Below are 15,949 nucleotides of genomic sequence, written 5' to 3'. Positions count from 1 at the left end.
ACCTCCGCTTAGAAACCTCAGTTGAATGATAGAGCAATGGGGCTGGGAGGGACCTCCAAGGCTCACTTGGTCCAAACCCCCCCCCCAAGTGGGGAGTAACTTCCATCAGACATCAAACAGATAAAACTTGTGTGGCTTTTGGAAGACATCTGAAGGCAGCCCTGTATAGGGAAAACAAAATCGAAAATTCTTTCTAGTAGCACCTTAGAGACCAACTGAGTTTGTTCCTGGTATGAGCTTTCGTGTGCATGCACACTTCTTCAGATACGAAAGCTCATACCAGGAACAAACTCAGTTGGTCTCTAAGGTGCTACTAGAAAGAATTTTCGATTTTGTTTTGACTATGGCAGACCAACACGGCTACCCACCTGTAACTGTATAGGGAAGTTTTTGAGGGTTGGTGGTTTGCTGGAAGCCGCCCAGAACGGCTGGGACAACCCAGTCAGATGGACGGCGTATAAATAATAAAAATGTTGTTGTTGTTGTTGTTGTTTATGTGGGAGGTTCCTTTCAAACCCACCTGGCTTCCCATAGGCTTTCTCCTTCATCCTCAACTGTGGTCCGCTGTTTGACTTTGATTTGTACGCTCATGATAGAGGTTGGGTGGCTGTGGGTCAGGGATGCGACTCCTGCATTGCCGGGGGTTGGGGGGGTCCCCACCAACTGTGCAATTCTGTGATCCTGCTGGGAGTGGGGTGGGATTCTCTGCCGGAATGCATCCCCCATGGATCGCCTCTCCTTGGCAGAGAGTGGCTGCCTTGCCAGGTCCCCCTCTCTGCCCCATTGGGTGTGGGGAGTCCCTCCTCCCTGCCTGCTCTGCTTCCTTCCCCGCTTGTCACGGGCTGCAGAGGCTACTTCCTGGCATGCCCCTCCCCACGGGGAGCTGAACGTGGTCGGATCCTTCTGGATGAGGCCGGCAGGTGCCCACGGCAGGAGCCTGCAGCCCCCCCCCCCGGCTGGGAGTCCCATCCTGCTGCTCTGTGCCCCCCCAGCTCCCCTCCCCACCTGCCTCCCCCCCCCCAACAGCGCTCTCAGATTAATGGCATTCCGACTCCTGGAGGAAATGCGGTGAAAAAACGGCATGTTTAATTTTAATTTAGGAAAGCATTTAGGTAGCGGGGCCTCGTTTCCTCGCTGCTGTCAATCACGTTTTCTCAAGGCTGACATCAATTAGTTTAAAAATATTGAATGTAATTTTGCCTGACACAACATATTGCAGCCACTGCAAAATATAATTTATTTTAGAAGAAGAAATAATTAAACTAATTTGCATGTCAGTCAGCTGAGTTGGGATGCTGGGGGGGGAGGGGCCGGTGGAGATGATGGATCCTCCAGGGAGGGGAGGGGAGCCGCCTTGCCCCCCCTCCTTGAGACCCCCCTTTGGCCTCGGAGTCCAGGCCTGGGCCTCCCATAAGCTCTTCCTCTCGCCACAGGTGGACTGGGGTTGCCTCCGCAGCAGAAGGCAGGAGGGGCAGCAGGGCAGGGAGATGGGGCTGCGGGGAGATGCCCCCCCCCAGGAGGGGCTAGGATGGCTTTGCTCCAAGAAGCCCTTCAGGAGAAGAGGAGCAAGAGAGGCTGTGAGAGGAGGAGCTGATGGGTGGATGGGTGGCTCAAGCGAGGAGGAATGGCATCTCCCCTCCTCCTTTCCTTTCCTTTTTATTTTATTTTTTATTTGCATTTTTAATACAGAGACAGAAAAGAAAAACAACACATCCCACGTCTCCTTCCCTCCATCCCCTGGTTGTACAACTTTCATATCACTCTCGACAATCGCGTATTCCCAATTTTTAATCTTTAAAGTTCTTTGTCTGTTAAATTCTGTTAACTTCTACGCTGCTGGATTTACTCAAGACCTGCTAGGTTATTTCCTTGTTAATACTGGTTCTTAAAATATTCAATAATCCTTTTCCTCCCCTCCTCCTTCAACCCCCACAAGGACCCTGCAAGGTAGGCTGAGAGGCAGGGACTGGCCCTCAAGGCCACACCCAGTGAACTGCACGGCCAAGTGGGGATTTGAACTCTGGTCTCCTGGGTTCTAGTCCTCCTCACAAGATGGAGCAAACTTGTTTTCTGCTGCTCTGGAGGGCAGGACTCGAACCCATGGCTTCAAGTCACAAGAAAGGAGATTCCAACTAAACATACAGAAGAACTTTCTGGCAGTAAGAGCTGTTCTTCCGTGGGATGGAAGGTGGCGGACTCTCCTTCCTTGGGGGGTTTTAAGAAGAGGTTGGATGGCCATCTGTCTTGGGTGCTTGAGCTGAAATCCCTGTGTTTCAGGGGGCTGGACTAGATGACTCCTGGGGGGTCCCTTCCAATTCTCCAGTTCTATCAGAGGAGACAGGCCTCTGGAGACTAGTCACTGGGGGATGTGAGATGAGGGGGGGAAGCTGCTGTACCCCTTGTGGGCTTCCCATGGGGGTGTCTGCTTGGCCATTGGGGGACTGGATGGGTCTTTGAGCTAATCCGTGGGGAAACTTGGGCATTAAGCCACCAGTTGTGTACATGAGAAGTTTTGCTCTTTTCCATTCTTGGTGACACTTGCTTCCCCTGAGCTAAAAAGGTAAAGGACCCCTGGACGGTTGAGTCCAGTCTTTTTTTAAAAAAATAATTTTTATTAAATTTTACAATTTAATATTCAATACATTTATCATATAAAAAATAAAAATAAAACACACCTCCCCCCCCCCCCGCCCCGTGACTTCCCCCAACTTCCCCTTCTGGTTCTTTAACTATTTGCTACTTCTGCTTAATTTTTGTCTTATTTTTCATCTTTAAACTTACTGCTCTGCTCTTATCATTTTTGTACCACATTTTCTTCAAATCACATCTTACATTTAATTAATTTCCATATTGTTATTTCTTAACCTTTACTCTCCTTTTCTTGGTTGTAAGTGTTTACTCAGACCCTGCTAGTGAGTCCATTTCTTCACAATATTTCTGTAAATACAGCATGAACAGTTCCCATTCTTTTTTAAAGTCTCTGTTGTCCTTGTCTCTGAGTCTTCCCGTAAATTTTGCCATTTCTGCATAATCCATCAGTTTGGCTTGCCATTCTTCTTTCGTTGGTATCTTGTCGTCTTTCCATCTTGGGGCTAGTAAAATCCCAGCCGCTGTTGTAGCGTACATGAAGAACTTCTTCTGCTCTTTTGGTAAGTCCTGGCCTATAATACCTAACAAGAAAGGTTATTTTAAACATCTTTTTCAATTCGTTATATATCATTTCCCAATAATTTTGGGAAATGACGGTTGAGTCCAGTCAAAGGAGACCATGGGGTCACGTGGCCAGCAGGACTCAGCGCCATTTACCTTCCCATCGCTGCGGTACCTATTTATCTTTTTTTTAAAAAAAAAACAACAACAAATCTTTATTATGATTATTAAAATACAATAATGAATGAGCAATAATGAGCAATAATGAATTAACAGAAACTACACCAAATCAAAACAAAAACAAACAACACACAAACATATTCTATGCATTGTATTGCTTATAGGAATAGATAATAATTTTCCCAACTAGGAAATAACAAAAGATGATGAATTTAAAGAAATAAAAAAGAAAAGAAGAGCGCAGGTAAAGAAAGAAAAAAGAAAGAGAAAAGGAAAAAAAGAAAAAAACAAGAAAACATGATTAAAGAAGAAAGGGAAAGATGAAGAAAAGAAGAAAAGGAAGAGGAGAAAGAAAAAAGAGGGAAAGAGTAAGAAACAGTGGAACAGACTTAAAAAGTAACTTCCATTGCTTATACAATGATTCGTTTTCTAAATTCCACATCTTTCCATCTGTCATTTTTAAACAATCCACATATTTATATATACAAAAATTTTCCAATCTCTTCCAAACCTTTCCATATTTACTTATACTTATTCTAAACATAACCAGAGAATCTGGTTCTGGTACCTATTTATCTGCTTGCACTGGCCTGCTTTCGAACTGCTAGGTGGGCAAGAGCCGGGACAGAGCAAGGGGAGCTCACTACCATGGAGCAAATTCGAACTGCCGACCTTCCGATTGGCAACCCCGTTGGCCCTTGTGCCCCCAGCTGGCAGAGATCCTTCTGTGCAACCCGCTTGGGCACCTGGGAACTTGGCCGCCTCCCTCTGGCAGGCCAATGTGTGTGTTTTGAGGGCTGTGGGCAGAAAAGGGAAGTGGCTGCTTGGCTGGTTGAGTTGCTTAATTTGTAGCCCGCATTTTGTCTCCTGAGTCCCAAGATGAGCAAAGCAGCGTAAAACCTATTAAGAACATGATGCATTAGCAGGGCAGCCAGGAAATCGCCCCCTGACTGACTCCCGCAGCCCAGACCAACTCCAGCTATGGAAGCTGAGGCTGCTAAGGAGACTCTTTCGCCGCTGTCTGCTTATGGGTTTTTTTTTTGGGGGGGGGGGGTTGCCGTTACTGCTATTAATTTTTTGCATCTTTATTTATATTTTTTAGTTATTTTACTGCATCTTTATTTTTAGATCTTACGGCCCTTGTTCAATTTGGTTGTGGACTTTTTGACGCGTTTTATGGATTGTTTGTGGCGACTTTTGCTATGTTTGTAATGATGGACCTGTGTTCATGTTGTGAGCCGCCTTGAGCATGGTTGTAACTGTGGGAAGGTAATGCACAGTTAAGGTGAAGGTGGCCGAGAGGCTCTCCCTGGGTGGGTCTGACTTGGAGCTACAAGGCAGGTGGGGTGTGTGTGAAAGACAGAGACCCAGAAGCTTGGAGTGGAAACAGAAAATGGCGCAGATCCGAGTCAGGGCAGGAGGAGAGGCTCTTGGTGGCATCTCTGGAGCCTCCTCTCCCCCCCGCTCTCAACCCCCCTTAGTTCCACTTATGGCAGGACCCCTCAGTCCCAACGTGTCAGGCGTGGAGAGTCCTCCCCTCCCTTTAGTAACTTCACAGATAAGAATTAACTAGCAGTTGATATATTTATAGTCCTTTTATTGCAGCATCATGTTGCAAGCAGAAATACACAGCTCTCTCCACGGAGGGCAGTTGGCTACTCTAATATTCCTACCGACTTCTGCAGCAATTAAGGCACCAACTGGAAGTTCCTCCCTCCCTCTGCCTCCTTTGCTCTCTGATACGTTTGGACCTCCAAGTCTGTGGTGAGGGGGGGGGTCCCCCATGCTCTCAAGAGACGTCTCAACTAGCTGCCCCCTCCCTTCCGGCTCCCTTGTCATTATCTCGTAACGGGGTGACTCCTCCCTAAGGTGTTCAGCTTCCGTCTCTTTCTCTGCTTCTTCTGAACATGCTGTGGGCAAGGGGGGGCACTTTTCTCCCTCCAGCTCTCAATCAGAAAGAAGCTGGTCTGCCATAGTATGCACCCCCAGTCGTCATCTTCAAACCATTCCCTGACACAACGCAGGCTTGGAAATACTAATGGCACCGGGGGGGGGGGGCAGAGACAGAGCCTCTGTCCTGAGCTGCCCTTTGGGTCTCTGCGTCCCTCCAGCCATTAATAAACCAGCAGTCTGAGTAATCCAGGCAGGGCCCATTTGCTGGATCGGACCCTGGGCTCCTGCTGCCCACCGGATGCTCCAAAGGAAAGCCCACATGCGGGAACAGAGCGCACAGTCGCATCTCTCCGTGCTTGTAATCCGCAGCAACTGGCTCTGAGAGGCACGAGAGCAGAGCAGAAACTGGGCCCCATCTTCCTCTCTAAGTCGGTCCAGTTGGTGGCCATCCCTCTTATCTTGTGGCAAGGGGTTCCAGAGTTTAGCGGCTGTGTGTGAAGAAGTGCTATATTTTGTCCATCCTGATGCTTCATCTGACGGCCGCATGGACTTCTGGCATTATGAGAGCAGGAGACAAACTTTTCCTTGCCAAGCTTGCATAATTTCACATACGTCTGGTTGTGCCGCGTTTTACCAGAGTTTGCACACAAGGGATTTGCTCCCTCCCCGTGATAATTTTGGTGGCCCTTTTCTGGGTACACAGTATCCTTGATCAACTGGTTATTGACCAAAATAAATAAATACAATATCCTTTTTGAGGTGAGGTGGCCAGAACTGTGCACAGTCCTCCAAACATGGTCGTCTCAGAGATTGGTAAAAGGGCGTTGCGATGTGAGTAGTTTTATTTTCATTTCCTAACGCTCCCCAGCAGGCAGGGATGGTGGCTCAGGAGTCCCTGGCGGGCGGCCAGGCAATCTCTCTCCCAAAGCCACCAGCCCAGGAGAAGTCCCTCGCTTCCTTGGATGCTTTCCTGAGATTTCTTGTGAGCTACGCTTACTTCTCTTGGTTTAAATTTGTGCTGCTTCATACGTGTTTTTTTCTGAGCTGCCTTGTAAGAAAAAGGCTTCTTAAAGAAATCTGAGCAGTGGCCAAGAGGAAGGAGGGAGGGAGGGGGCAATGAGAAGCCCCTGCCCCTCCTTCTCAGATCCAGCAGGGCCCCCCACCTCCTGTGCCCACCTGCCCATTTCCTCTGCCCATATCCAGCCCCCCCCCCTGCCCAGCCCCCCCTTGCAGCTCCGTCTCTCCCACTCCTTTCAGTGGAACAGGGCAGGTGCCAGCCGCTTGATGGATGGCGCCGGCCCCTCCGCCGGGACCCTCCCCTCTAATCAGCAAAGTGGCAGCCGTGGCAGAGCAAGCCGGAAGAGGGGGGGGGTCTTTGAAGGCCGGCTCTGGCTGGCGTGATGCCCCTTCGCCCCCGTCCCCCAGGCCTCTGGGCAACGGCGGTTCCTTGCAACTTATCAGCAAAGAGGCAGGTGCTGGAGGCCGGCAAGGCAGAGCCAGGCTAGCTGGCCAGCCTGTGGGTGGCATTGCCAAGGAGTCAGGGGGTAGGCAGAGCCCCCTCCCTGGCTAGGCTGCTTGTGGGGCTGCACTTCCTGGGGGGGGGGGGTCTCCTGCTCCCGGCTGCATCCCAGATTGCCGGCCTGCTGCAAAGGGCTCCCAGAAATGGCTGCTGGTGGATCTGGCTCAGCACATTCTGCCCCTCCCAGCAGCCAACCGGGTGCCCCGTGGGCAGGACTGGGTGCAAGGCCAGCCCCTTCCCCAGCAACTGGCCTTCATGGCATGCTCAGAGGCCGACTAAAGCTGCTTTCAGCCACAATTTCCTGGATTTATGGTGAGATGAGAGTGGGGCAGGGAAGTCAGTGGGCAAGGCTTCCTCACCCCAGAGGTGCCCGCATGCCCTCTCCCATGGGTTCTCTCAGCAAGATGCCCTGAGGTGGAGGTGATGGCTTCTCTTGGGCATGGGCAGAGCTGAGCAGGGAGAGCAGCCCGCCTCTCTCCAGCAGACACTCTCTGCCACGGAGGAGGGAGGCTGGCATGATGCCCGTTGGCTGGGCTTGCTGCCAGCCCTGGCCGGAGCAATGCTTCTTGGCAAAGCACACCAGCTCTGGGAGTCAGAGGTGGGGGGGTCTGTGCCTGGGGGACAGGGGCATCGTCCGCTTTGCTCCCACCCTACAAACAGGGTCAGACACTGTCTCCAGGCTCACAGCAGGTGGGCAAGGGGGAGAGGCAGCTGTGGGGTGGGCTGAGGAGGGGGTGTCTTTGCACCAGGTGGGGCTGGCAGGGGCATACCTGGAGGTGGGCAAGGAGCTTGGGGCCAGCCAGCATTTCTTCAGGGCTGTTGGCCAGAGGGCTTCCTGTGGTTTGGAGCCACTCCCATTTCCCGTGGGTCAGGCTCTGCTCCTTCCCCACGGCCTCCGTCCTTCATCCTCCCAGGCGGCTGCATCAGAGACTTTGGCTATGGAGGGGGGTCAGGGAAGCTCCTCCTAGGGCTGGAGGGGCCTGGTTCCACCTTTGGCTGGGAGGTGCTCTTGGGGTGCCAACAGGCCCCTCTCTGAGCTCCCTGAATTGTAGAGGTGACCGCTTGTGGCAGAGACCACCCCTGGGGGGTGGGCGAGTGGGGCCACCCGGTATATGGACACTTTAGATCAGGGGTCACCAACCTAAGGCCCATGGGCTGGAAGCCGCCCGCGGAGGTTGTTTGACCGGTCCACGAGCCGCCCCCAAACTGAGCTGCCCACTCACGCGCTGCGCTAAACTGGGAAACCCTTATTGCAGCATCCGCAACATGAGGGCCCGGCAGAGGAGCCCGGAAGGTTCCGTCTGGAAGGCTCTTGGCTCCTAAATCTCACCCCGCAATTCCAGGCTTGCCTTTGGGGAATTGTCTCGGGTGGGTCATTGGGATTTATTTAGTCCTAATTCTACTAATGTTTCGTTGTTTAGTAATGATTGATTCTTTCCTGGTTTTAGTGATTATTGTTTTTACCTGTAAGATGCCTTGAGTCCCATCAGGAGGAGTATTAATAAAGAAATAATAATAATAATAAGGATGAAGATGGTGATGATGATGATGATGTTGGAAGGGACTCCCAAGGGTCATCTAGTCCAACCCCCTGCACAGCATCCTTGACAGATTGCCCTCCAACCTCTGCTTATTCTCCTCCTTCTTTGGCGATCCCTCGTAGCCGAGTAAGATTGTCTTCCATAAACACGGTTTTAGCAATGAGTCCGTAGGTGACTGTGGAGGCCACTTCTGGATCCACATGTCCTTCCACAGTGGGGACACAGGTTTCCGGGTGGAAGCTGATCCCGGTGAGGGTTTGCCAAGCGTGCCTTCCTCGTAGCACGTTTCTCCCTTGCGTCCTGAGTTCGAGTGTCTTCAAAGCCCATGACACCTTTGGTAAAGGCTGTTCTCCAATTGGAGCGCTCTTTTTTTGGGGGGGGGAGAACAGCCATTACCAAAGGCTAAAGCACCCTTGACGGATTGCCCTCTGCTTCTAAACCTCCAGGGAAGGAGAGCCCCCCACCTTCCAAGGGAGGCTGTTCCCCTTGGCCTCACAAAGTTCTTCCTGAGGTGCACTTGGAATCTGGAGCAGGAGAAAGGCAGCTTCTTCTCCCTCTTCCGAGACCTTGGAAGGCAGCTCTCAGTCCCCTCTCCCCTTTTCTGTGTTCCAGACAATCACGCTCAGGTGTCCAGGAAGACCCTTCGCATCCGCATCCTGGACGTGAATGACAATCCTCCCGAACTCGCCACGCCTTACGAGGCTGCCGTCTGCGAGGACGCCAAGCCTGGGCAGGTGAGGAGCAGGAGAAAGAGCAGCCGGGGGGGGCAGCCAGACAAGGGGGGCTCTGAGCCGACAGGGCATGCTTCACCTCCATGTCTCTTGCAGGGATTCATCAGTCTGGAGGAGGACAAGGCCAGGTGTGGGACCCATATGGGGCAGGGACAGCCTTGCTGGGCAGAAAGGTCCCCCCCCCCAACCCTGGAAACTACCTCCCCCCCCCCCCCAACTGCTTGCTTTGCTTAGGAGGGATTGGGGGGTATCTGATGTGGTGTGTGGCAGCCCTGACCACTGGCTGTGGGGCTGTGGGGAGCTAGGGTCCAACAGGAGCAGGGAGGGGTTGGTGCATTGCATTGGGGGGGGGCTTTTCTCTCCCCTTTCTGTCTCTCCTTTCCTTCCCACATCCCAGCTCCTCAAGCCGCTGGGGTGGCTCAGCGGCTGTCAATCAGCGAAGTCAATCGGGGTGAGGCCTTCACCCCCACTGGGGAGGGGAGGAGGCCACTGTTCCTGTCCTGCCATGCCGGTGGGGGCACTTTGAGGAGCTGCAGTCTCTATCTGCCCCTGAGAGGCACCTGTGGCCCCACCTGCCCCAGACTCCACCCCTTGGGTGCAGTTTGAGGGGGAGGGGCTCTTCTAGAATACATATATTTTTCTGAGATTATGATAACAAATTAAAGTAAGTTTTTTAAATACAAGAAAAAGTAGAAAGAGAATACATAACAGCAATAAATGTAATTAAGGTTACAAAGCTGAAATATAAACTTAGTATAGGTTGATTCATGAGGGTTTTGACAAATACATTTGAAATAGCATTAAAGATGTCTGTGGATAATTGTCATCTGGAAGAATGGGCTGTAAGAGTTTCCATATCCATTGATCAAAGGGGGGGGCTATCTGTGTCTTTCCAATGTATCAGGATCAATCTTTTTGCGGGTGGGGGGGGCACGGAGAATCCATTGGCACTGACCAATTGCCCAGCCCCCCCCCCCCGTGTTGGGCATGTCATTTGAGATGCTCTTCTGAGCGCTGCCCTCCTTCTCTGCAGCTGATCCAGACCATCAGCGTCGTTGACCGGGATGAGCCCCAGAGCGGCCACCGCTTCTACTTCACGTTGGCCCCCGAGGCCTCCTCCAGCCACCACTTCTCCCTGCTGGATATCAAGGGTAAGCCGTGGCATGGAGCCAGAGAGCGGGGAGGGACCCCCGGGTCATCTAGTCCAGCCCCCCACCCACCTTGCCCCCCCGGTAGCCCTTCCGCTTGCCCTCCTGCATCTGAGGCCAGCAGCCCTGCCCCCCGGCCCCCTCCTCATTCATACACGCATGCAGTTGCACCCTGGGATGCTCGCAGCTGGCGTCTGCCCCATCCTTGGTGAGCCCCCCCCATGACCCCCTCTGCCCTGCCCGCCTCTCCTCTGCTCTCTCCTGGGCACGGTATAAATATCGGCGGTGACAAACGGCCGCCAACGGCCCATCTGTTTCTTTGTACAAATTTGTAGCCAGTTTTGAGATGTGATTTATAAATATTGCTGCTGGAGCCAAGACAAGACACTGATGGATGCCAGCCCAGATGGAGACACAAAGCGCTCACTTAAATCTTCAGCGGCGGCAGGAAGAGACCTTGGGCGCAAAGCTCTGCACAGCCCTCCCTGCCTGGCTTCGAGGGGGCTCCCCGGGGTCAGGCTGGCAGGAGGGGGTGGGTTGGGGAAAAGGAGGGCGCCCTTGTTGCTGCGAGGGGCAAGGAAGTTGCTCTTCTCCTGCCATGCCCGCAAGGGGGTTGGGCTGGATGACCCTTGTGGTGCATTTGGGTTTGGGCTGAAATGCCCACCAAAGTGGTGCAGGGGGACAACTCCTCTCCTTCCTGGGCTTGTGAACTTCCAGGGGCCTCCGTCCGTCCATGTCTCCCCCCCCCATGGCTGCTGGGGCTGCATTTCTTTAGCCCAGAGAGTTCTGTGTGCCCCTTCAGCAAAATCTCCCCATGGAGAGCAAGAAAACAGTAACAGGCACAACAGGAAGAAGCAGCAGCTGCTGAGGATTTATTTCATGTTCATTTATTTATTTCATAAGATTTATATGCCGCTCGATTGTGGAGAAAAAAAACCCAACCCCCAAGGCGGTTTAGAAAATTATGAAACCCAGAAAGAATGTACAGCAATCATTTAAAAGATAAAAAAAGTTAAAAATACTGAAACGGGGTAAAATTTGCACCAACTTTCTCAGCATCTGGGGTGGCCCCCAAAGAGTTCCTCATGGGCTTCTGGGATCTGGGCAGGCAAAAATCCAACCAAGGAAGCTTTTTCCAGCTCTGCACCTCCCTGATGAATTTCTGCCTGTTGTGCAGACAGCTCTCAGGGTCACATCTCCCCCCCCCCCCACAGCTGACCGAGTGCCTGGTCCTAGGGTGGCCCAGCTGCTGCTTTCTGCCCACCCCCCAATGCCATTGTGCCTTTCCCTGGGGAGTTTGAATGGCAGCTAACATCCCATGGAGTGTCCTGTGGGACACCCCCCCCCCCCGCCAGCTTGTTTTCTCCTGTTCCGGAGGGCGGGACTTGAACCCATGGCTTCAAGTTACAAGAAAGGAGATTCCAACACAACATCAGGAAGAACTTTCTGCCAGTAAGAGCCGTTTGTCTGTGGGATGGAAGGAGGTGGACTCTCCTTCCTTGGAGGTTTTTAAGAAGAGGTTAGATGGCCGTCTGGCTTGGATGCCTGAGCTGAGATCCTTGTGTTTCAGGGGGTTGGACTAGATGACTCTCAGGGGTCCCTTCCAACTCTAGCATTCTATGGTTCTATGAGCATCCCATTCCCCCCAGCCCCAACACAGGCAGGCGTTGCTGGACTGCATGGAACAAGCGCAGGGTGCAGGTGGGGGAGATGGGAGCCCCCAGAAGTCCCTCTCTAGACATCCCCAAAACACACAATGCAAAGGTGAGGCAGGACAGGCCTGCTAAGCTGCTTGGAGCCCAGCTTGGGGTGGGGACACATCCCAGAATGGCAGCCCCCAACCTCCCACTTTTGCAATGGGTGAAGGAGGTTTGTCTCCTGCTTTTTGCTTTGGAAGGTCCTCTGTGTGTGTCTGTTTCTTGGCTGGCTGGTGGCTAATTGGGAGCGACACCGGACGGCTCCTGACTGCAGGCAAAAGGAGCAGATGCAGGAACTCTCTAAAGATCTCGTTAGAAGCAAGTTTTTTGGGGGGGGGCAGGAGGAACTGGCAGCTTCTTGGGGACCCTGACAGCGAAGAGAGGAAGGCAGGAGAGGATCTGCAGTCTGTGCCTGCAGGGAGGGCGGGGGGAGAGCAACTGACTCTGGTTGTGCTGGCCCTGAGGACGAATCCTGCTGTGCCAGCTGCAAAGAGCACCTGACAGCCCTCAGGTGTGTGTGGGGGCTGCCTGGGGAAGGGGCTGCCTGCCACTCTCTGCCCATCCCATGACCCTCTGCCTCCTCGTATTAGAATGGTAGAACTGTAGGGTTGGGAGGGACCCAAGGGCCATCCAGTCTGACCCCCTGCAATGCAGGATGCCCCTTCTGGGATAACCCCCCCTCCCTCTGTCTCCCCACAGACAACACAGCCGCCGTGCACACGCAGCGCCTGGGCTTCAACCGGCAGGAGCAGGACCTCTTCTTGCTGCCCATCCTGGTGGTGGACAGCGGGCCCCCCACCCTCAGCAGCACCGGGACCCTCACCATCCGCATCTGCGGCTGCGACAGCTCCGGCGCCATCCAGTCCTGCAACACCACAGCCTACGTGGTCTCCGCCTCGCTCAGCCCCGGAGCCCTCATTGCCCTGCTGGTCTGCGTCCTCATCCTCATTGGTGAGTCTCTGCGCCCCACTGAGGGAGCCCCCTTCCTGCCCCTCCAGGGGGGAGGGCCACTCCTCCAAGAGCACCTAAGGATATTGAATGAAGGTGCCACAAGGAGGGAGCCATTCTCGCATTGCCACCCTCCGCACCTCGAGGAGGAGGCACACAAAGGCGGGCCTCAGAGGAGGATCTCAGGGTCCGGGTAGGTTCATATGGAAAGAGGCGGTCCTTGAGCCATTTAAGGCTTGATAGGTCAAGAGCAGCACTTTGAATTGGGCTATTAATCAGTAGCCAGTGCAGTTGGACCAGGATCAGTGTAATATACTCAAACCATCTTGCTCTGGTGAGCAACCTGGCCGCTGAATTCTGCACTAGCTGAAGTTTCCAAACCGTCTTCAGAGGCAGCCCTACGTATAACACATTGCAGTAATCCATTGAAGCGTTTTGGATTGTTGGAAAGGCTTCAAACCAACGTGGCACACAAATGGAGCCCGGCAAGCTTCCTCTGCGCTTGCTTCTCCTGTGCCATCTGCAGAGTCTCTTATTCTTGCGCAACGGTGTGTGTGCATGCCGGCAATTACAGACGACAGAGTCCAGCTTCTTTTCTAATCTAGAAGCTTTATTTACAACAGTGTTTTTCAACCTTTTTTGGGCAAAGGCACACTTGTTTCATGAAAAAAATCACGAGGCACACCACCATTAGAAAATGTTAAAAAAATGTTAAAAATTTAAACTCTGTGCCTATATTGACTATATATAAAGTAATTTTTCCATTTTTCCCACGGCACACCAGGCAACATCTCGCGGCACACTTACAAGGCATACATCACATTCCGGGAGAGACACTCGACATTTTTGCCTTCTCCAGCAAAAACAAAAGAAAAAAAGATACAGGAACAACAAGTATCACATTACACATTACACAGCGTCTTCCGGTGACGCTTTTCCTCCTGTGGGTGGGACGACCTGGTTGAGCTTGTTAACTCTAAAAGCTTCAAACCTCTACATCCATCCTCGAGGTTAGCAGAGACAGCAGAAGTGAAGACTTTCCCTGTAGGAGCTCAGCTGGGACACCAGGCGAAGCTGACGGAAGGTCCTCTGTGCCGCTGAGGCCACCTGAGCCTCAAGCGACAGTAACGGATCCAGAAGGACCTGCTCCTTCAGAGGAGGGTAACCCCATCAAGAGCAGGTGACCTCCCACCCATCTGGTCTAGGGAATCCCCCACTAACAGGGCCTCCGCCTGATCTGGGTTGAGCTTCAGTCTGTCGGCTCTCATCCTGTCCATTACCAAGGCAAGACACTGGTCCAGCACTCCCACTGCCTCACCTGCAGATGTCAAGGAGAAAGAGAGCTGAGTCTCATCAGCATGTTGCTCACAGCGGATTCTAAAATTCTGGATGACCCCACTCAGAGGTTTCACATAGAGGGATAATATAGACTCTGAGGAACCCCACATGGAAGGCTCCATGGGGCCTGAGCCCTTCTCAAGCCTCCCCTCTCTGGAAAGGGGCCAGAAGAGGTGGGTTTGCCTTTCTGAGGAAAGGGAGACCCCTTTGGGTAGGAGGTGCTTGGAAAGAGCCCCTTGCTCTTGTCTTGTCCCAGGGGGTCCCCTGCTCTCTCCCACCCCCTCTTCCAGCCTTGACCACTCCTCTCTCTCCCCCCCCCCCCGCCCCCGCCAGTGCTGGTCCTCCTGATCCTGACTCTGAAGCGGCACCAGAAGGGCCACCTCTCTTCCGAGGAGGACGAGGACATGCGCGACAACGTCATCAAGTACAACGACGAGGGGGGCGGGGAGCAGGACACCGAGGCCTACGACATGTCTGCCCTGCGCAGCCTCTACGACTTTGCAGAGACCAAGGGGGGCGGCGGTGGGGGCGGGGGCGAGGGCCCCCCCGTCCTGCCCTCGGAGCTGCACTCGCTGCCACAGTGGCGCCCGGCGCCCGACTTGGACTTCTCCGTCTTCAGGGACTACATCAGCAGGAAAGTGGGGCAGGCCGACGAGGACCCTTCTGTGCCCCCCTACGACTCCTTCCAGACCTACGCCTTTGAGGGGGCCGACTCCCCTCCGGCCTCGCTCAGCTCCATCGCCTCCCGCTCCAACAGCTCCGAGCAGGACTTCTCCTACCTGGGCAGCTGGGGGCCACGCTTCCGGCAGCTGGCGGCCCTCTACGCCGGGCGCCGGGGAGGGGAGGAGGATGGCGGCGCAGAGTCCTAGGCCCACCAAACCAAAAAGACCCCCCACCCATAGCGGAGGAAAGAGAGCCAGGCTGGCAGTGGCGTCCGGGGGGGGGGTCTCCGTGCAGGCACAGCCAGGTCCAGCCATGCAGCAGTGCCCCCCAAGTGCCCTGGCCTGGCTCCAAGGGGGTGTAAGGAAGGGTCAGGGCAGGCGCAGAGCAGGGGGCCAGGGAAGCCCCACTGCTTGCCCCCTCTCCTCCTCTTCCAGTGAAACTCTCCACGCCCCTTGAAGACTGCATCTCTGCCAGCCAGGACTTCTCCCCTGGCAAATTATCATTTAAATGGATCTGCGCAGGGGAGGGGGCAGCCTGCCTGGGAGGGAGGGGAGTCTTTTGTTGTCGAAATTGATTTTGTCACTTGAGTCCAACGTTTGACAAGCTTTGATTTGCTAAGCGGAGTCTCTGCCAAGAGGAGGCTGCTGCTCCTCCTGCTCCTCCCGCTGGCTGGCTCTCCTTCCCGGGTCTCCCTCTCCAGGACTTTCCCCCAGGACCTTCCTCTCTCACCTCAACCTCTGGGAAGGGGAGGCCTTTGGTTGTGGGTTCCAGGGAGGGGAGGGGCACAGCGGTTTTGCAGTGACGTTCCGTATCACATTTTGGATTAGAACCTTCCACCCCTCTTGGGGACCAATCCTCAGGGTCTTCTAATTCTCCACAGCAGAGCGCTTCTCTCCCACACACAGCCTCAGACACCCCCCCCCCCCCCGGGCAAAGACACCCCCACCTTGTCCTCCCCAGGTGCTTGCAGTGTGACACCCCCTCCCCTCCAGCAGGTGCATTGCTGCTCCATAGGGTCTCCCCCCCACCAACCGTCCCCTTCTGGGTCTGCCTGCCTGTTTGTCTCTTGCAAAAGTTGTGCGCCATTGGCAGAAGCTGGTTGCCTGGGACTCCCCCCACCTCTCGCTGCCATGGGTCTGAG

At 53.8% G+C, this 15,949-nt stretch overlaps 1 protein-coding gene across 1 annotated transcript in view; it reads left to right on the top strand.

The window, feature by feature from the left end:
* The window catches only part of CDH22 (cadherin 22), a 55,855-nt gene extending 40,780 nt beyond the window's left edge, over positions 1–15,075 (top strand). The window contains exons 8-11 of the mRNA XM_033153935.1: positions 8,896–9,017; positions 10,048–10,165; positions 12,559–12,810; positions 14,479–15,075. Coding sequence (XP_033009826.1) covers positions 8,896–9,017; positions 10,048–10,165; positions 12,559–12,810; positions 14,479–15,014 — 1,028 coding nt within the window. The 3' untranslated portion in view covers positions 15,015–15,075. The remainder of the gene's footprint in view (positions 1–8,895; positions 9,018–10,047; positions 10,166–12,558; positions 12,811–14,478) is intronic.
* Positions 15,076–15,949: the final 874 nt, after the last annotated feature.

This window comes from Lacerta agilis, chromosome 6 (assembly GCF_009819535.1).
Source record: "Lacerta agilis isolate rLacAgi1 chromosome 6, rLacAgi1.pri, whole genome shotgun sequence".
Lineage (NCBI taxonomy): Eukaryota > Metazoa > Chordata > Lepidosauria > Squamata > Lacertidae > Lacerta > Lacerta agilis.
The sequence above is the reverse complement of the archived record's forward strand: the minus strand, read 5'-3'. Positions and strand labels throughout refer to the sequence as shown.